At 41.7% G+C, this 15,459-nt stretch overlaps 1 protein-coding gene across 1 annotated transcript in view; it reads left to right on the top strand.

Annotated features, from left to right (window-relative positions):
- LOC115198657 (proton myo-inositol cotransporter-like) overlaps positions 1-15,459 on the top strand; it is a 72,723-nt gene that overhangs the window by 9,224 nt on the left and 48,040 nt on the right. Inside the window, exons 2-3 of the mRNA XM_029760773.1 lie at positions 1,748-1,907; positions 4,725-4,933. Of these exons, the coding sequence (XP_029616633.1) occupies positions 1,748-1,907; positions 4,725-4,933 (369 nt within the window). The remainder of the gene's footprint in view (positions 1-1,747; positions 1,908-4,724; positions 4,934-15,459) is intronic.

Genomic DNA, 15,459 nt, shown 5'->3' with positions numbered 1-15,459 from the left:
ACATACTGATCCTATCCCAAGTTCATTGGATTTCACCCCGTCATGAAAATTCACCTGGGATGGCAAAACATGGCAAATTTGTGGCCAAATCGTATAGTGTATGTCCTGCATTAGGGTTTTATCTAACATTAGGATAACATCCCAAAAACATTAACTCTCTCTCTCGCTGTCTGTCTCTCTCTTTCAGTCTCTCTCTCTCTCTTTCAGTCTCTCTCGCTCCCTCTCTCTCTGCCTCTCTCTCTCTCTTTCAGTCGCTCTCGCTCTCTCTGCCTCGCTCTCCTTTATTTTATTATATTATACCCTCTACTCTTAATTCCATTCACAACCACGTGTTTTGTTCAGTTATTTGTTCTGCTCTCTGCATGTGTATGATGAAAATAAAATGACAAACATGTCAAATGTGATATGTAGAGGAGCAGCCTTTGACAGAAGAGCAAACAGAGTAGAACCCTTTATCTATGTTGAAGCATGCTCAGCTCTAGTTGTTTACTTGGTAGTGTTACCCACTGGAGTATGTATTGGTATGCATGCTTTTGCTCCAGCCCTGCATTAACACACCTGACTGAAATAGTAAACTAATCAAGGCCGTCACTCTGAGTCTGGACCATTATCAGCTGAATCAGGTGTGTTAGGTCACTGCAGGGCTGGAGCAAAAATCTGCACAGCTAGTAGCTCTACAGGTGTAGTTGGCAACTCTATCAACCACACCTCTAGGGTTGGTCACCCCAGGTGTGTACCATATGAGCGGCAACCCTAGGGCCACTACCTTTAACAGTAGGACCCGTCCCTCCAGCCCTCACTCCTGTGTTTAAAAGAAAATGAATGAAATGCCAATAAAGCGTCTCGCGTCTCCCAGATATTGATTAGCTCCAGCCGGTGTCTTATAATTGAGTGGCTGCATGGCGAAGCAAGCGGTTCCCACGGCAACAGGTAGCTACGTCGTCTGCCGGATAACTGGAGGAGAGACAGGAAGTAGTGCACTCTGGGTGCTGTTAATAGTCCCTTATCGGTGTGGCGCAGAATGGAGCGGTGATGTCACGGCCCTTGTCAGATGAATCCGGGCAAACACATGTTGTTTGTTCTAGCGGTCAGTGTAAATATGTAGTCGTTTTGGCATGGTCAGTGGCTGCAGCAGCTGAGAACAACACTGACTTACATGCTGTATAGGCTACAATATCTCTGATGTAGTGGATGCACTTGAGATATATGTTGTAGATCTGCTTACAGAGATGACCGATGTGGTTGATGTTGTTCAGTCTGTCAGACATGATTGATGTTGTGTGAAATGATGAGGGCTCTTTAGTGCCCTAATGGCTAGTGTGGGATTGGTGCAGCAGCTCTGTGGTTGAGTGTTTTGATTGGTCAGGTTCTCTAGATGAGAGATGTGACTGAGGACACTCAGATTCCGCTTGATTGACAGATGTAGGGGAGTGTGGAGAGGATATGTTGTTTCATGCCTAACTCAGACCCTATACCATTGTTCTTGAGTTAGGTAAACCAGTGAAGTGATCATAAAAGCTGAATTTGCACTTATCCATAAACTTTGACTGTATTGTATGCTCCGGGGTGAAGTTTCCCCTAGGTGCAGATCTAGTATCAGCTTCCCCTCCCCTAACCTTAACCATTAGTGGGGAAAATGCTAAACTGATCCAAGATTAGCATCTAGGGGCATCTTCACCCTACACTGTACAGTTCGACTCTCCTCATTGTGTCTTCCCTATTCCTCTGACCCATCCCACGTGAGTAGGTATTGCGTCCATGACGGTGCCAGTGTACATAGCTGAGACGTCTCCCCCCCACCTGAGAGGCCAGCTGGTGACAGTAAACACACTGTTTATCACAGGAGGCCAGTTCACTGCCAGCATCATAGACGGGGCCTTCAGCTACCTACGCCATGATGGATGGAGGTGAGACACACACACACACATAATTGCTCTACAAGCCTCATCTTTGAATATCTCATCAAGGTCCATCATTTAACCAATTTGATTATTATTATATATGATTTTTTTGGGGGGGGGGGTAGATCAGCTTTAATAGTGCAGATAGATTGTCGATTCCATCAATATAATTGTCTGCATCATTTCCAATCCCCCATATAATTGTTGGTAAATATATACAGTATACACTGTATATATACAGTACCAGTCAAATGTTTGGACACCTACTCATTCAAGGGGTTTTCTTTACTTTTACTTTTACTATTTTCTACATTGTAGAATAATAGTGAAGACATCAAAACTATGGAATCGTGTAGTAACCAAAAAAAGTGTTAAACACATCAAAATATATTTTATATTTGAGATTCTTCAAAGTAGCCATCCTTTGCACTCTTGGCATTCTCTTAACCAGCTTCACCTGGAATGCTTTTCCAGCAGTCTTGAAGGAGTTCTCACATACGCTTAGCAGTTGTTGGCTGCTTTTCCTTCACTCTACTGTCCAACTCATCCCAAACCATCTCAATTGGGTTAAGGTCGAGTGATTGTGGAGGCCAGGCCATCTGATGCAGCACTCCATCACTCTCCTCCTTGGTCAAATAGCCCTTACACAACCTAGAAGTGTGTTTTGGGTCATTGTCCTGTTGAAAAACAAATGATAGCCCTACTAAGCGCAAACCAGATGGGATGGCGTATTGCTGCAGAAAGCTGTGGTAGCCATGCTGGTTAAGTGTGCCTTGAATTCTAAATAAATCACTGACGGTGTAACCAAAGGACAAATTTCCACCAGTCTAATGTCCATTACTCATGTTTCTTGGCCCAAGCAAGTCTCTTCTTCTTATTGGTGTCCTTTAGTAGTGGTCCCCCCCCCCACCTTGTCACAACACAACTGATTGGCTCAAATGCATTAATAAGGATAGAAATTCCACAAATTAACTTTTAACAAGGCTCAACAGTTAATTGAAATGCATTCCAGGTGACTACCTCATGAAGCTGGTTGAGAGAATGCCAAGAATGTGCAAAGCTTTCATCAAGGCAAAGGGTGGCTACTTTGAAGAATCTCAAATATAAAATATATTTTGATTTGTTTAACACTTTTTTTGGTTACTACATGATTCCATATGTGTTATTTCATAGTTTTGATGTCTTCACTATTATTCTACAATGTAGAAAATAGTAACAATTAAGAAAAACCCTTGAACGAGTAGGTGTTCTCAAACTTTTGACAGGTAGTGTATGTTCTCACTCTAGTAGCCTACCTGGTTATATTTTGAGAAAACCATCACAAAAATACAAAACAAGGCTTGTGAATTTCTGCATTTGTTCCTCACCAATTGCAACTTGAAGTCAGAACCAAATCATTGTGGGAGAAAGAGCATGGGCTGGTATCTTATTTCCTTATCGTCAGGATAATAATTCCTTGGACGACACAAGGTTTAGAACATTTTAAGGTATGCGGCGTCCATCTCGCAACAGAGCCTTCAACTGCATTGGGGCATTGCCATTCCACTCCGTTGTGGCCCTACCCATTGAAGTGCATGACTCCCGAGTGGTTCAGCAGTATAAGGCACTGCATCTCAGTGCTAGGGGTGTCACTGCAGACCCTGGTTCAATTCCAGACCGTATCACAACCGGACTTGATTGTGAGTCCCATAGGGCGGAACACAATTGGCCCAGCGTCGTCTGGGTTGTGGCCGGGGTCGGCCGTCATTGTAAATAAGAATTTGTTCTTAACTGGCTTGCCTATTTAAATAAAGAATAAATATAAAAATGTATGTTCATCATGTTCAGCTTCATGTAGGAGAAGTGGCATTTCGATAGCATCCACTTCATTGGCAATAACAAAGGCGAATGCCATATCTGCCATCGTCAAGTTTCTCAGAAACTGCAGAAGTTGTACCTTCCCCGACTTAATAATTATCATAAAAAACAAACGTCATTACCATATCATCACAACAAACGTAAACGTGGGCAACAGTCGTAACATAATTGGCTTAAGAGCCCATGTGTATTATTTAACATTTTAAAATAGTTCTCACTTATAGGAATGGATAATTGTTTAAAAGTTGCTAGCTATTCCATAAAGCCATCCCCGAAAACACATTTTCTGTGTTTTTGTTTTATAACTAGACGACACAACGTTTGGAACATTTTAAAGTATGTGGCGTCTGTCTCACAACGGAGCCTTCAACTGTAAGGGGGCATTGCCATTCCACTCCGCTGTGGACCTCCCCATTGAAGTGCATGACATCCAGCGCAACGTAACGGAGTGTTTATGGGTAATGTGAACGAGGCTTAAGTAAGCTACAGACATGTATGTTGGAACATTGCTACATTGTGGGAGTCAACCCATCAGTGGTCCCTGCTATGCTTCAGCTCATGGGGTTTCTCCTCTCTCACCCTCTCAGATGAAACAGCTAATTTATCTCTGTCTCTCCCCTCTCTCTCCTCCTCCCTTTTTCCATCCCTCACCTCCACTGCATCCCCCCCTCTCCCTATCCTCTCCTCCTCCCCCTCTCCAGGTATACTTTATGGTGGGTCTATTGGTGGTTCCTGCTGTGCTGCAGTTCATGGAGTTTCTCCTCTCAAAGATGAAACAACTAATATATTACATTTTCTCTCTCCCTCGCACCCCCCTCCTGCCAGTGGTTCCTGCTGTATTCAGGTTCATGGGGTTCCTCCTTTTGCCAGAGAGTCACTCACACAGATGAAACAACTAATATATCGCTCTCTCCCTCTCTCTCTCCCTCACCCCCCCCCCTCTCTGCCTTTTCTCCTCTTCTCCAGGTATATGTTGGGTCTGTCGATGGTCCCTGCGGTGCTCCAGTTCGTGGGGTTTCTGTTCCTGCCAGAGAGCCCCCGCTGGCTGATCCAGAAAGGCCTTACCCAGAAGGCCCGGCGCGTGCTCAGCCAGATTAGAGGCAATCAGAACATAGACGAGGAGTACGACAGCATCAAGAACAGCATCGAGGAGGAGGAGAAAGACCGCGGAGGAGGTGAGAGGGAAGCAGGAGAAGCACACACACATATGAATAAATTAATGAATGCATCAATGAACATGCACACACGCAGGGAGAGGTCTCTCTCTCTCTCTCTCTCTCTCTCTCTTGAGAAAGCTTTATCAGCTGTTATATAATCTCTGTGTTACACAAAACAGTTAGCCTCTTCTGAGAATCACAAAACAGCACTAAACGTCAGTCTGTCAGAGCCAGGCGGCTCAGAATAGACACCGAGAAGACCACATTTTCTGAAATAAGCTTAATTATGGTAGTCACCATTGAAGGTCAGTGCTAAAGTGAATGTATATGTGTGAGTGTATGGAAATATATGAGTCAAGGCATGGCCATAGACCTAAGCAATGAAACCACCATACATGATAAACTGCAATATCCCCTTGTTGACATGAATACATGTATATGGACAACCAATGGTTAGATAAATTATTGTTTTGTACTGCATTCTCAAGTCAAGGACATTGTATGACACCAAGCCATCTCCTGAAAAGAAAGGAGAGGGAAAATAAAGCCTCTGCCAATCAGAGTGCTAGAGTGCGGTCAGTGGGGCCACAATCCAAGAATAAAAAAAAATACCCTCCTGGCAATAAATTGCAACTCTGATAGTTGTTGGGGGGGGGGGGGGGGTAGTAAACTCACACCTGGGAAAACAGGTGCCTCCTTTGTCCCCTTTCTCCCTGACTTGTTTTCCATGATAACCTCATCCCTTTCTTCCCTGTCTCCATCACCTCTGATGTGATGATAGTGAGTGTCACTCTAACCACCAGTCACTCATCCACCCATACACAGCCAGGATTAAAGAGCAATAATAAACACAATGACACATACTGTACAGAGTGACAGAGCAACAGAACATCAACAACATCAACAACACGAATAACTATATCTGATGATCCATGTTTTCTTTTAAAACCACAATTAGAATCCCTCCACAGCCTCATAGAGGATCTAGATACTTTTGCTAACCTCTCTGGATTAGTGTACTATATTACGTATTGGATCACAAAAAAATGCTACTTTTACATTACTGTGTAGTTTATCACTAAAATGGTCTGACGGGGATGTGGACATACTCTTTATACAAATCCCGCCGAAAGAAAGAAATTCTCACTCCAATACAGTTTTATAGAAAGTTAGCAACAATAGATAAGATTTTGCTACCATGGAAAGGATAATACCTGTCTATTTGTGGAAAAATCACCCTGATTAACTCTTTAGTCATATCACAGTTTACCTATTTGCTTATTGTTTTTCCTACACCTAGTGGCCTGCTTTTTAAATTATATGAACAAAAAAAGATTCAATTTTATTTGGAATGGCAAGCCAGACAAAATATAAAGGGCCTATTTATATAACGAATATGAATTCGGAGGGCAGAAATGATTAAATATTAAAGCATTAGACCTCTCACTAAAGGCATCAGTCATACAAAAGTTATACTTAATTCCGAAATGGTTCTCTAGTAAATTGGTAGGAATGTCTCACCCCATGTTCAAAAATGGCCTTTTCCCCTTTATTCAGATTACAACTGCTCACTTTCGGTTGTTTGAAAACGAAATAATCTCCAAAATATCGTTATTTTTTAAACAAGCCTTAGAAAGTTGGTTGCAATTTCAGTTTAATCCACCTGAAAAGACAACAAATAATACAACAAATATTGTGGTTAAGCTCAAATATATGGATAAAAAAGTGTATTTTTAGATAAAATGTTTAAAAAGGTATTTCTGTAAATGATATCATAAATAGGACTGGTGGAGTTATGTCACACATGCAGCTAACACAGACATATGGAAATGTCTGCTCTACCCAAAATTACAACCAATTAATTGCAGCATTACCACAAAAATGGAATAGGCAAGTAGAAGGGGGAAAAGTAAGGAACTTGTCTGTCGGCCCTGCATTAAAGAACATAAATGGTTAAAGAAAATTGTGATTAATAAAAACATATACCAATTTAATTTAAGAACCAAACTATTGACAGCTGTGCCATATAAATTGCAAAATAGTTGGGAAGAGATTTTCGATGTACCCATTCCATGGCACATGGTTTACGAATTGACACGCAAAACAACGCCAGATTCAAAACTTCGAATTTTTCAATTTAAATTATTATACAAACGTCTTGCAACCAATAGAATGTTATATATATGGGGGATACAATCTTCCCAGGTCTGCAGATTTTGCTGTGAGGAGGCAGAGTCATTAGATCATTTATGTTGTTACTGTCCATATGTAGCTCGTTTTTGGTCACAGGTCCAGGAATGGCTGAAGAATTGCAACATTTGCCTAGAACTAACGCTGCAGATAACAATACTGAGTGATTTGAAAAGTCAGTCAATCAATCAATAATACAACAATTATTTTTGCAAAAATGTTTATCTTTAATTTACAATCTGTATAAGCTATGAGAATAGAAAGGTTCAATACTTTTGTGAAACATCACAGCACAGTTGAAAAATATATGGCAAATAGAAATCCAAAATGGATGGTGTTGAGAGATAGATGGGAGGGGTTGAATGGAGCTGAAGGGTGGGACTAATAACAAGATAACCAATGTTAAACAAACGGGGTCTGTAAAATGTATATAGGTTCAGAAATTCTGTGAAATAGCACAGCTACAAATAGAAATCAAACTGGATGGACATCAGAAATAGAGGAAGGATTAAAAACAAATAAAATATGACTATTGTATAATAGATTGTGTCTGTAAAAAATGTGTATAATATGTATAAACTGAAGGAAGAAGCCTAAGTATTATTGTTAATTCATTTACTGCAATTGGGGGAAGGGTGGTAGGGTTTGCGGGGAATAATAAAGGTATATTCTAAAAAAAGTATGTATATGTATGTATGTATGTATGTATGTATGTATGTATGTATGTATGTATGTATGTATGTATGTATGTATGTATGTATGTATGTATTTACCCCCCAAAAATATGGGGGATTGGAAATGATGCAGACAATTAGATTGATGGAAGCAACAATCTTTCCGCAATATTAAAGCTGATCCACCCCTTAAGAAACATCTGTATCAATCACTGCTCTCTGATCTCTGTTTCTCTTTGTTAGAGTATATCTTATTAAAGCACTGGGCTTCCATCTCTGCTATAGAATATGTTAGAAATGCCTGTCATGGATGAATTTCCTGTCATCTTAGTACTACTAAGATAATATTTAATCTAAGATAATCTTTCCTAAAATTATTTTATCTTAATCCTATACGAAGCTTCCAGGAAACTCACCCCATGTTTTTATTCAGGCCTACTGAACTTATTATATCTACATATATTAACCTATTTTACCTGGTGTATATGGCTGGGAACAAGCCTATTACCAGTCAACATGATAATGTTTTCCTCTTTAAAAGAGTGTTTTATCTCAGCGTTAGTTAGACACCGTAGTAGCCTAATAGGGTGAAGGAGGCTCACACACAGTAAGTCAGACACGCAGGTAATTAAATTAACAGAAGAGGCACCATGCTTCTCAACGCTGTTTCCTTTGTGATAATGACCTCTGTGTGACGGTGGAACGACAGCCTCTGAGCTACTCACTGACCCTGGATTGTTGGTCTTTTATATTACTGAGTTTCAGACAGGAGAGGATTCAATATATTTCGAAATATTGATGGGTCTGTGGGGTAATATTCTGTGAGAAGAGAGTGGTTTGCGTGCGTGTATCCATGTCTGTCTCTCTGTCTCTCTCTCTCTCTCTCTCTGTGTGTGTACAGTATATCCACGTGTCTCTGTGTGTGTGTCTCCGTTTGTGTGTGCTGTTTTGATGTGCAGCCGGCTGTGTGATCAAGACTAGGTTGATTTGGAGAGAGAGGCAGAGGAGCTGTTAGAGCCCCTGATGATACTAATCACAGGACTGATACTAACAACACAACACACTAGTCAATGGACTCTGATTACTGTGTTCTTAGAGGGGGAGAAAGGGGAGAGGGGAGAGGGGGGATGAAAGACGGAGAGAAATAGAAAAACGGGGGGAGGAAAAAGAGAGGGAGAGAGAGACAACAGAGAGAGAGAACAAACACAGATTCTCTTCCAGCGAGGGAGAAAATTAGAGAAGCTAAGAAAAGAGAATGTGAGGTTTAGAGAGAAAGGGATGGCAAGGAAGAGGGAAATTAGAGGCTTTTGTTTTTAGCTAAAGCTTTCTTTGACATCCGAAAGGGTTCTTCGGCTGTCCCCATAGGATAACACTTTTCTGTTCCAGGTAGAACCTTTTTTGCTTCCAGGTATAACTCTTTTGAGGTCCATGTAGAACCCTCTGTGTAAAGGGTTCTACTATGGGGACAGCCAAAGCACCATTTTAGGTTCTAGATAGCAACTTTTTTTTGTACTGCATATAGTACTAATAATTTATTCCATTTGTGAAGTGGTTTTCATTATACAGAATAATCTCAAAGTGCATAGACAGGGCAACTGACACAAGGAACACAGCTGACATTACAAGGGACAAGGACACCAAGGAGCCCAGCTATCAACAGAAACCTTCCTAAGGAGAAAAGTCTTTAGGCCCGTTTTAAAGGAGCCCAGAGTCTGTGGTGCCTTCAGGTGGCCTGGGAGAGCATTCCAGAGAACTGGGGGCGGTTGAGCTGAAAGGCCGATTCCACCAAGGAGCAGTGCTTGGTCCTGGGGGATGGAGGAGCAGGCTATTGCTTGACCATAGGGTGCGGGTGGGGTTATAGAGGGAGAGTAGTTTGAGATAAGGAGGGGCATTGCCATGACTTTCCATACACTGGAAAGTCAGCAGGAGGGTTTTGAATTCGATCCGGAATGAGATGGGGAACCAGTGCAGAGGTGCCAGGATGGGGGTGATGTGATGGTGTTTCCGCTCTCTCATCAGGATCCTGGCAGCGTTGTTCTGGATGTATTGGAGCTTCTGGCGACTCCTGCCAGGGATCCCGATGAAGAGTGCATTGCAGTAGTGCAGCATTGAGAAGATAAGGCATGGGCGAGGTTCTCTGCATCCGACTGAGTGAGGGTAGGACGGAGTTTGGCAATGTTCTTGAGGCGATAGAATTACGCTTTACACAGTTGTTTGATGTGGCTGTCAAAGGTCAGGGAGGAATCAAGTTTTAACACCCAGATTGGAAACTGAGTGGGAGAGAGGGATGTTCTGTCCTGCAATACTGTATAGATGTTACAGCTGTCAAAGGCTTTGTCTTTCAACTATATAATTAACTAGTCTTCAACGGGTTTCTTGACAGGTTCTGAGATACCTCACAGCTAACTGCCTCAGAAATTATTGTTACAGCCCTTTTTATATATATATATTTTTTAAACCATATTTTTCAGCCATGAAGAAATGTTTTATCCAATGCTTACCATCCACGGCAATTTCCCCACAGCACAATCTCCCCATTTGATTCATAATTGCCATTTAGCTCTCAATGGCTGCTTTGCTTTCAGGTAATTGAATGATGCAGTATATCATTCATAATGAATACAAGGTAATATTTGTTATCTGCTCGCTGTACAAATTTACAATGAGGTTTTATGCAATATTCCTCCCTCTCTTTCTCTCTCTTTCTTTTTCTCTCATTCTCTTTCTCGCTCACTGAGATATGGGCAAAAGAAGCAGATAAGAAATTAGATGAGATATTACACAGTTAGACATTAATCCAGGAGATAGAGAGTGTAGCACAAGTCATGCCTCTTCTTCTGCTCCTCTTCTGCTTAATTCATAATTTAGCATTTTTACCATTTTATGGAATCCTGTTGGTTGGTGCCTTAGATCTGATTAAATCCTGTATCTGTTGAACTAGGATAATTTGGATTTATGTAATGTAGTTGTTCAAATAGATTCCTTCAATCATTATTGCCTGAAGATGGGATGCATCCCAAATGGTACCCTATATAGCCCCATAGGTATTTGTTATTTTATTAGGATCCCCATTAGCTGTTGCAAAAGCAGCAGCTACTCTTCCTGGGGTCCACACAAAACATAATACAGAACATCAATAGACAAGAACAGCTCAAGGACAGAACTACATTAATTAGTTTTTAAAGGCACATGTAGCTTACATATCAATGTATACACAAAAACTGTCTAGGTCAAATAGGGGAGAGGCGTTGTGCTGCAAGGTGTTGCTATATCTGTTTTTTGAAACCAGGTTTGCTGTTTATTTGAGCAATATGAGATGGAAGGAAGTTCCATGCAATAAGGGCTCTATATAATGCTGTACGCTTTCTTGAATTTGTTCTGGATTTGGTGACTGTGAAAAGACCCCTGGTGGCATGTCTGGTGGGATAAGTGTGTGTGTCAGAGCTGTGTGGAAGTTGACTATGCAAACTATTTGGGATTTTCAACACAATGTTTCTTATAAAAAGAAGAAGTGATGTAGTCAGTCTCTCCTCAACTCTTAGCCAAGAGATACTGGCATGCATAGTATTTATATTAGCCCTCTGATTACAATTAAGAACAAAACGTGTCGCTCTCTTCTGGGCCAGCTGCAGCTTAACTAGGTATTTCCTTGCAGCACTGGACCACACGACTGGACAATAATCAAGATTAGACAAAACTAGAGCCTGCAGAACTTGCTTTTTGGAGTATGGTGTCAATAAAAGCAGAGCATGTATTTATTACAGCTAGACCTCTCCCCATCTTTACAACCATTGAATCTATATGTTTTGACAGTGACAGTTTACAATCTAAGGTAATGCCAAGTAATTTAGTCTCCTCAACTTGTTCAACAGCCACACCATTCATTATCAGATTCAGCTGAGGTCTAGAACTTAAGGAATGATTTGTACCAAAGACAATGCTCTTAGTTTTATTATCAATTTCTTTCAACCAATCATCAGTCATTTGTGTCAGTGCAGTACATGTTGAGTGCCCTTATCTATGCTGAAAGCATGCTGAAAATCTGTTGTTAATTTGTTTACAGAGAAATAGCATTGTATTTGGTCAAACACCATTTTTTTCCAACAGTTTGCTAAGAGCTGGTAGCAGGCGTATAGGTCTGCTGTTAGAACCAGTAAAGGCCGCTTTACCACTCTTGGGTAGCGGAATTACTTTGGCTTCCCTCCAGGCCTGAGGGGTCAAAAGTACTGGTCAAAAGTACTGCACTATGTTGTTAATAGAGTGCCATTTGGTACACAGACAAAGTCATTCACCCGTTGTATTATTGTCTTATTATTCGGTAATTTTGGATTTCGTATGAGGTGTGTCGTGGTATGTTACAGTCGAATGACACCCATGTTAATTTCCTAGCTTCGTTATCTGGAGACACAAGGGGATTTGCATTGTTATTTGAAATAAGGGATAATTTAATATTAACATGCTAGCGGGGTTATCTTCTAATTCAGTTCAGCTAATCGAGTTTTGAATGAATATTCCTTTATTCTGTTTATTTCTGTTTATTTTTAAGCTCAAGGAAACAATTTTGAAACAAACTGAATTAGTTAATCTTGCTGAATATATTTTCAATGATTTTACCCATAAATATATTTGACATGTGGATACAAACAACAATTTTCACAGACATCAACTATTAACTACTTTATGATATTAGATGAGCTGAAAAAAAGTAGTCATATGAAGCAGATGCTAAACTACAGGAATGTTTTGCTAGCACAGACTGGAATAGGTTCCGGAATTGTTCCGATGGCATTGAGGAGTACACCACATCAGTCACTGACTTTATCAATAAGTGCATTGAGGACATTGTCCCCACAGTGACTGTACGTACATACCCCAACCAGAAACCATGGATTACAGGCAACATTCACACTGAGCTAAAGGGTAGAGCTGCCACTTTCAAGGAGTGGGACTCTAACCCGGACGCTTATAAGAAATCCCGCTATGCCCTCTGTTCAAACCATCAAACAGACAAGGCGTCAATACAGGACTAAGGTCGAATCGTACTACACCAGCTCCAATGCTCGTCGGATGTGGCAGGGCCTGCAAACTATTACAGACTACAAAGGGAAGCACAGCAGAAAGATGCCCAGTGACACGAGCCTACCAGACGAGCTAAATTACTTCTATGCTCGCTTCGAGGCAAGTAACACTGAAACATGCATGAGAGCATCAGCTGTTCCGGACGATTGTGTGGTCACACTCTCCACAGCCGATGTGATTAAGACCTTTAAACAGGTCAACATTCACAAGGCCGCAGGGCCAGACAGATTACCAAGACGTGTACTCCGAGCATGCGCTGACCAACTGGCAAGTGTCTTCATGGACATTTTCAACCTCTCTCTGTCTGATTCTGTAATACCAACATGTTTCAAGTAGACCACCATAGTCCCTGTGCCCAAGAACACTAAGGTAACCTGTCTAAATGACTACCGACTCGTAGCACTCACGTCTGTAGCCATGAAATGCTTTGAAAGACTGGTCATGGCTCACATCGGCGATATCATTTACAAAATAGCCTCCAACACTCTACTCAGACTGCATGCAATTTGCTATCACAGTGCCATCCGTTTTGTCACCAAAGCCCCATATACTACCCACCACTGCGACCTGTATGCTCTCGTTGGCTGGTCCTCATTACATGTTTGTCGCCAAACCCACTGGCTCCAGGTCATCTATAAGTCTTTGCTATGTAAAGTTCCGCCTTATCTCAGCTCACTGGTCACCATAGCAACACCCACCTGTAGCACAAGCTCCAGCAGGTATATGTCACTGGTCATCCCCAAAGCCAACTGTCACGACTTCCACCGAAGTCGGCCCCTCTCCTTGTTCGTTCGGCGGTCGACGTCACCGGCCTTCTAGCCATCGCCGATCCACTTTTCTTTTCTTTTCTATTTGTAGTGTAGCAGGTTGACCGCTTCAAGTTTCTTGGCGTCCATATCACCAACAAACTAACAAGGTCCAAGCACACGAAAACAGTAATGCTATAGGGCACGACAAAGCCTATTCAGGAGACTGAAAAGATTTGGCATAGGTCCTCAGATCCTCAAAAGGTTTTACAGCTGCACCATCGAGAGCATCCTGACGGGTTGCATCACTGCCTGGTATGGCAACTGCTCGGCCTCCGACAGCAAGGCACTTCAGAGGGTAGTGCGTACGGCCCAGTACATCACCGGGGCCAAGCTTCCTGCCGGCCAGGACCTCTATACCAGGCGGTGTCAGAGGAAGGCCCTAAACATTGTCAAAGACTTCAGCCACCCTAGTCATAGACTGTTCTCTCTGCTACCGCACGGCAAGCAGTACCGGAGCGCCAAGTCTAGGTCCAAGAGGCTCCTAAATAGCTTCTACTCCCAAGCCATAAAACTCCTGAACAGCTAATCAAATGGCTACTCAGACTGTTATTATCTATGCATAGTCACTTTAATAACTCTACCTACATGTACATATTACCTCAATTTCCTCGACACCGGTGCCCCCGCACATTGACTCTGAACTGGTACCTCCTGTATATAGCCCCGCTATTGTTATTTACTGCTGCCCTTTAATAATTAGTTATTCTTGTCTCTTACTTTTTTTAGGTATTTTCTTAAAACTGCATTGTTGGTTAATACCTGTTGTATTCGGCGCAAGTGACAAATAGAATTCGGTTTGATATTGTACAGAGAGGGCCATTAAATTCAACAAAGATCCCAATCAAGTCATTATGTAATGATGTAAAGGAAGCATTAGAGGAGAATGGAAGGCAGATGATCTCTGTCAAAGCAGATGAAAGCATAATGAATGAAGATTTAGGACTGACCTTTTGTGTTGAGATGTGAATGAAGACAGAGCTATACTCTCACTCTCCACCAGTCTGATACTGGCCAACTTATAAGCTATCGTCCCCTCTGTTATTTGAGGTCTGTGAAGCACAGTAACACAACCCTGTACATTTGTATTAGTCATACCCCATAGCTCAGGGTTGCTTGTGGATTGGAAATTATTTTTGCCTTGATTCACCCATATCCACTTTTCCAATTTAATGAATATTACATCCTTAACAGTACAAAGTCCCCATAATAATAGCCATCCAAGAACAACCTACGCACAAACCTCTCGGTACTCAAATGGCTCCTAGTAAACACAGGTTATCGCTCTTTAATGTTCTCAGCGGACTTACATCACATTATTCATTATTGCTAAGAGAACATTGTGTGAGTAGTAATATCCAGAGTTGTAAATGCTCGCTCTCTCGCTCTCTCTCTCCCATTTGTATTGGGGCAGGTGTTAGTCTGGGAACCATTTTTTTCCTAGACGAACCACATAATGGGCCCAGATTTGAACCTCTAGACTCCCAGCTCCTAGCCAGAGCAACACCTTAGGGGCTGAGTTGATTGGTTGAAACTGGAGGTGTGTGTGTTGCGCATGTGTTTTTGGAACAGCTCACATGTGATCACGTGAAATTCATCTGTTTTTTCCGTAAGGGTTCACATGGGGACGGAACCCTATGACGTTGTATAGTTAGTGTTTGTCACGTGTATGTGAGGGTGGTGAGTGATGTATGTACTGTACGTTAGTCGTTTCCTCCTGTACCCAGAGATAGCCCCATACCTGCTTTGATTGAATGGATCAGTTTGACCATTGATTTTTGTCCTATTTTTGTGG

The sequence above is a fragment of the Salmo trutta genome, chromosome 8 (genome assembly GCF_901001165.1).
Source record: "Salmo trutta chromosome 8, fSalTru1.1, whole genome shotgun sequence".
Lineage (NCBI taxonomy): Eukaryota > Metazoa > Chordata > Actinopteri > Salmoniformes > Salmonidae > Salmo > Salmo trutta.
Note: the sequence above shows the minus strand (reverse complement) of the source record. Positions and strands in the feature narration are given on the sequence as shown.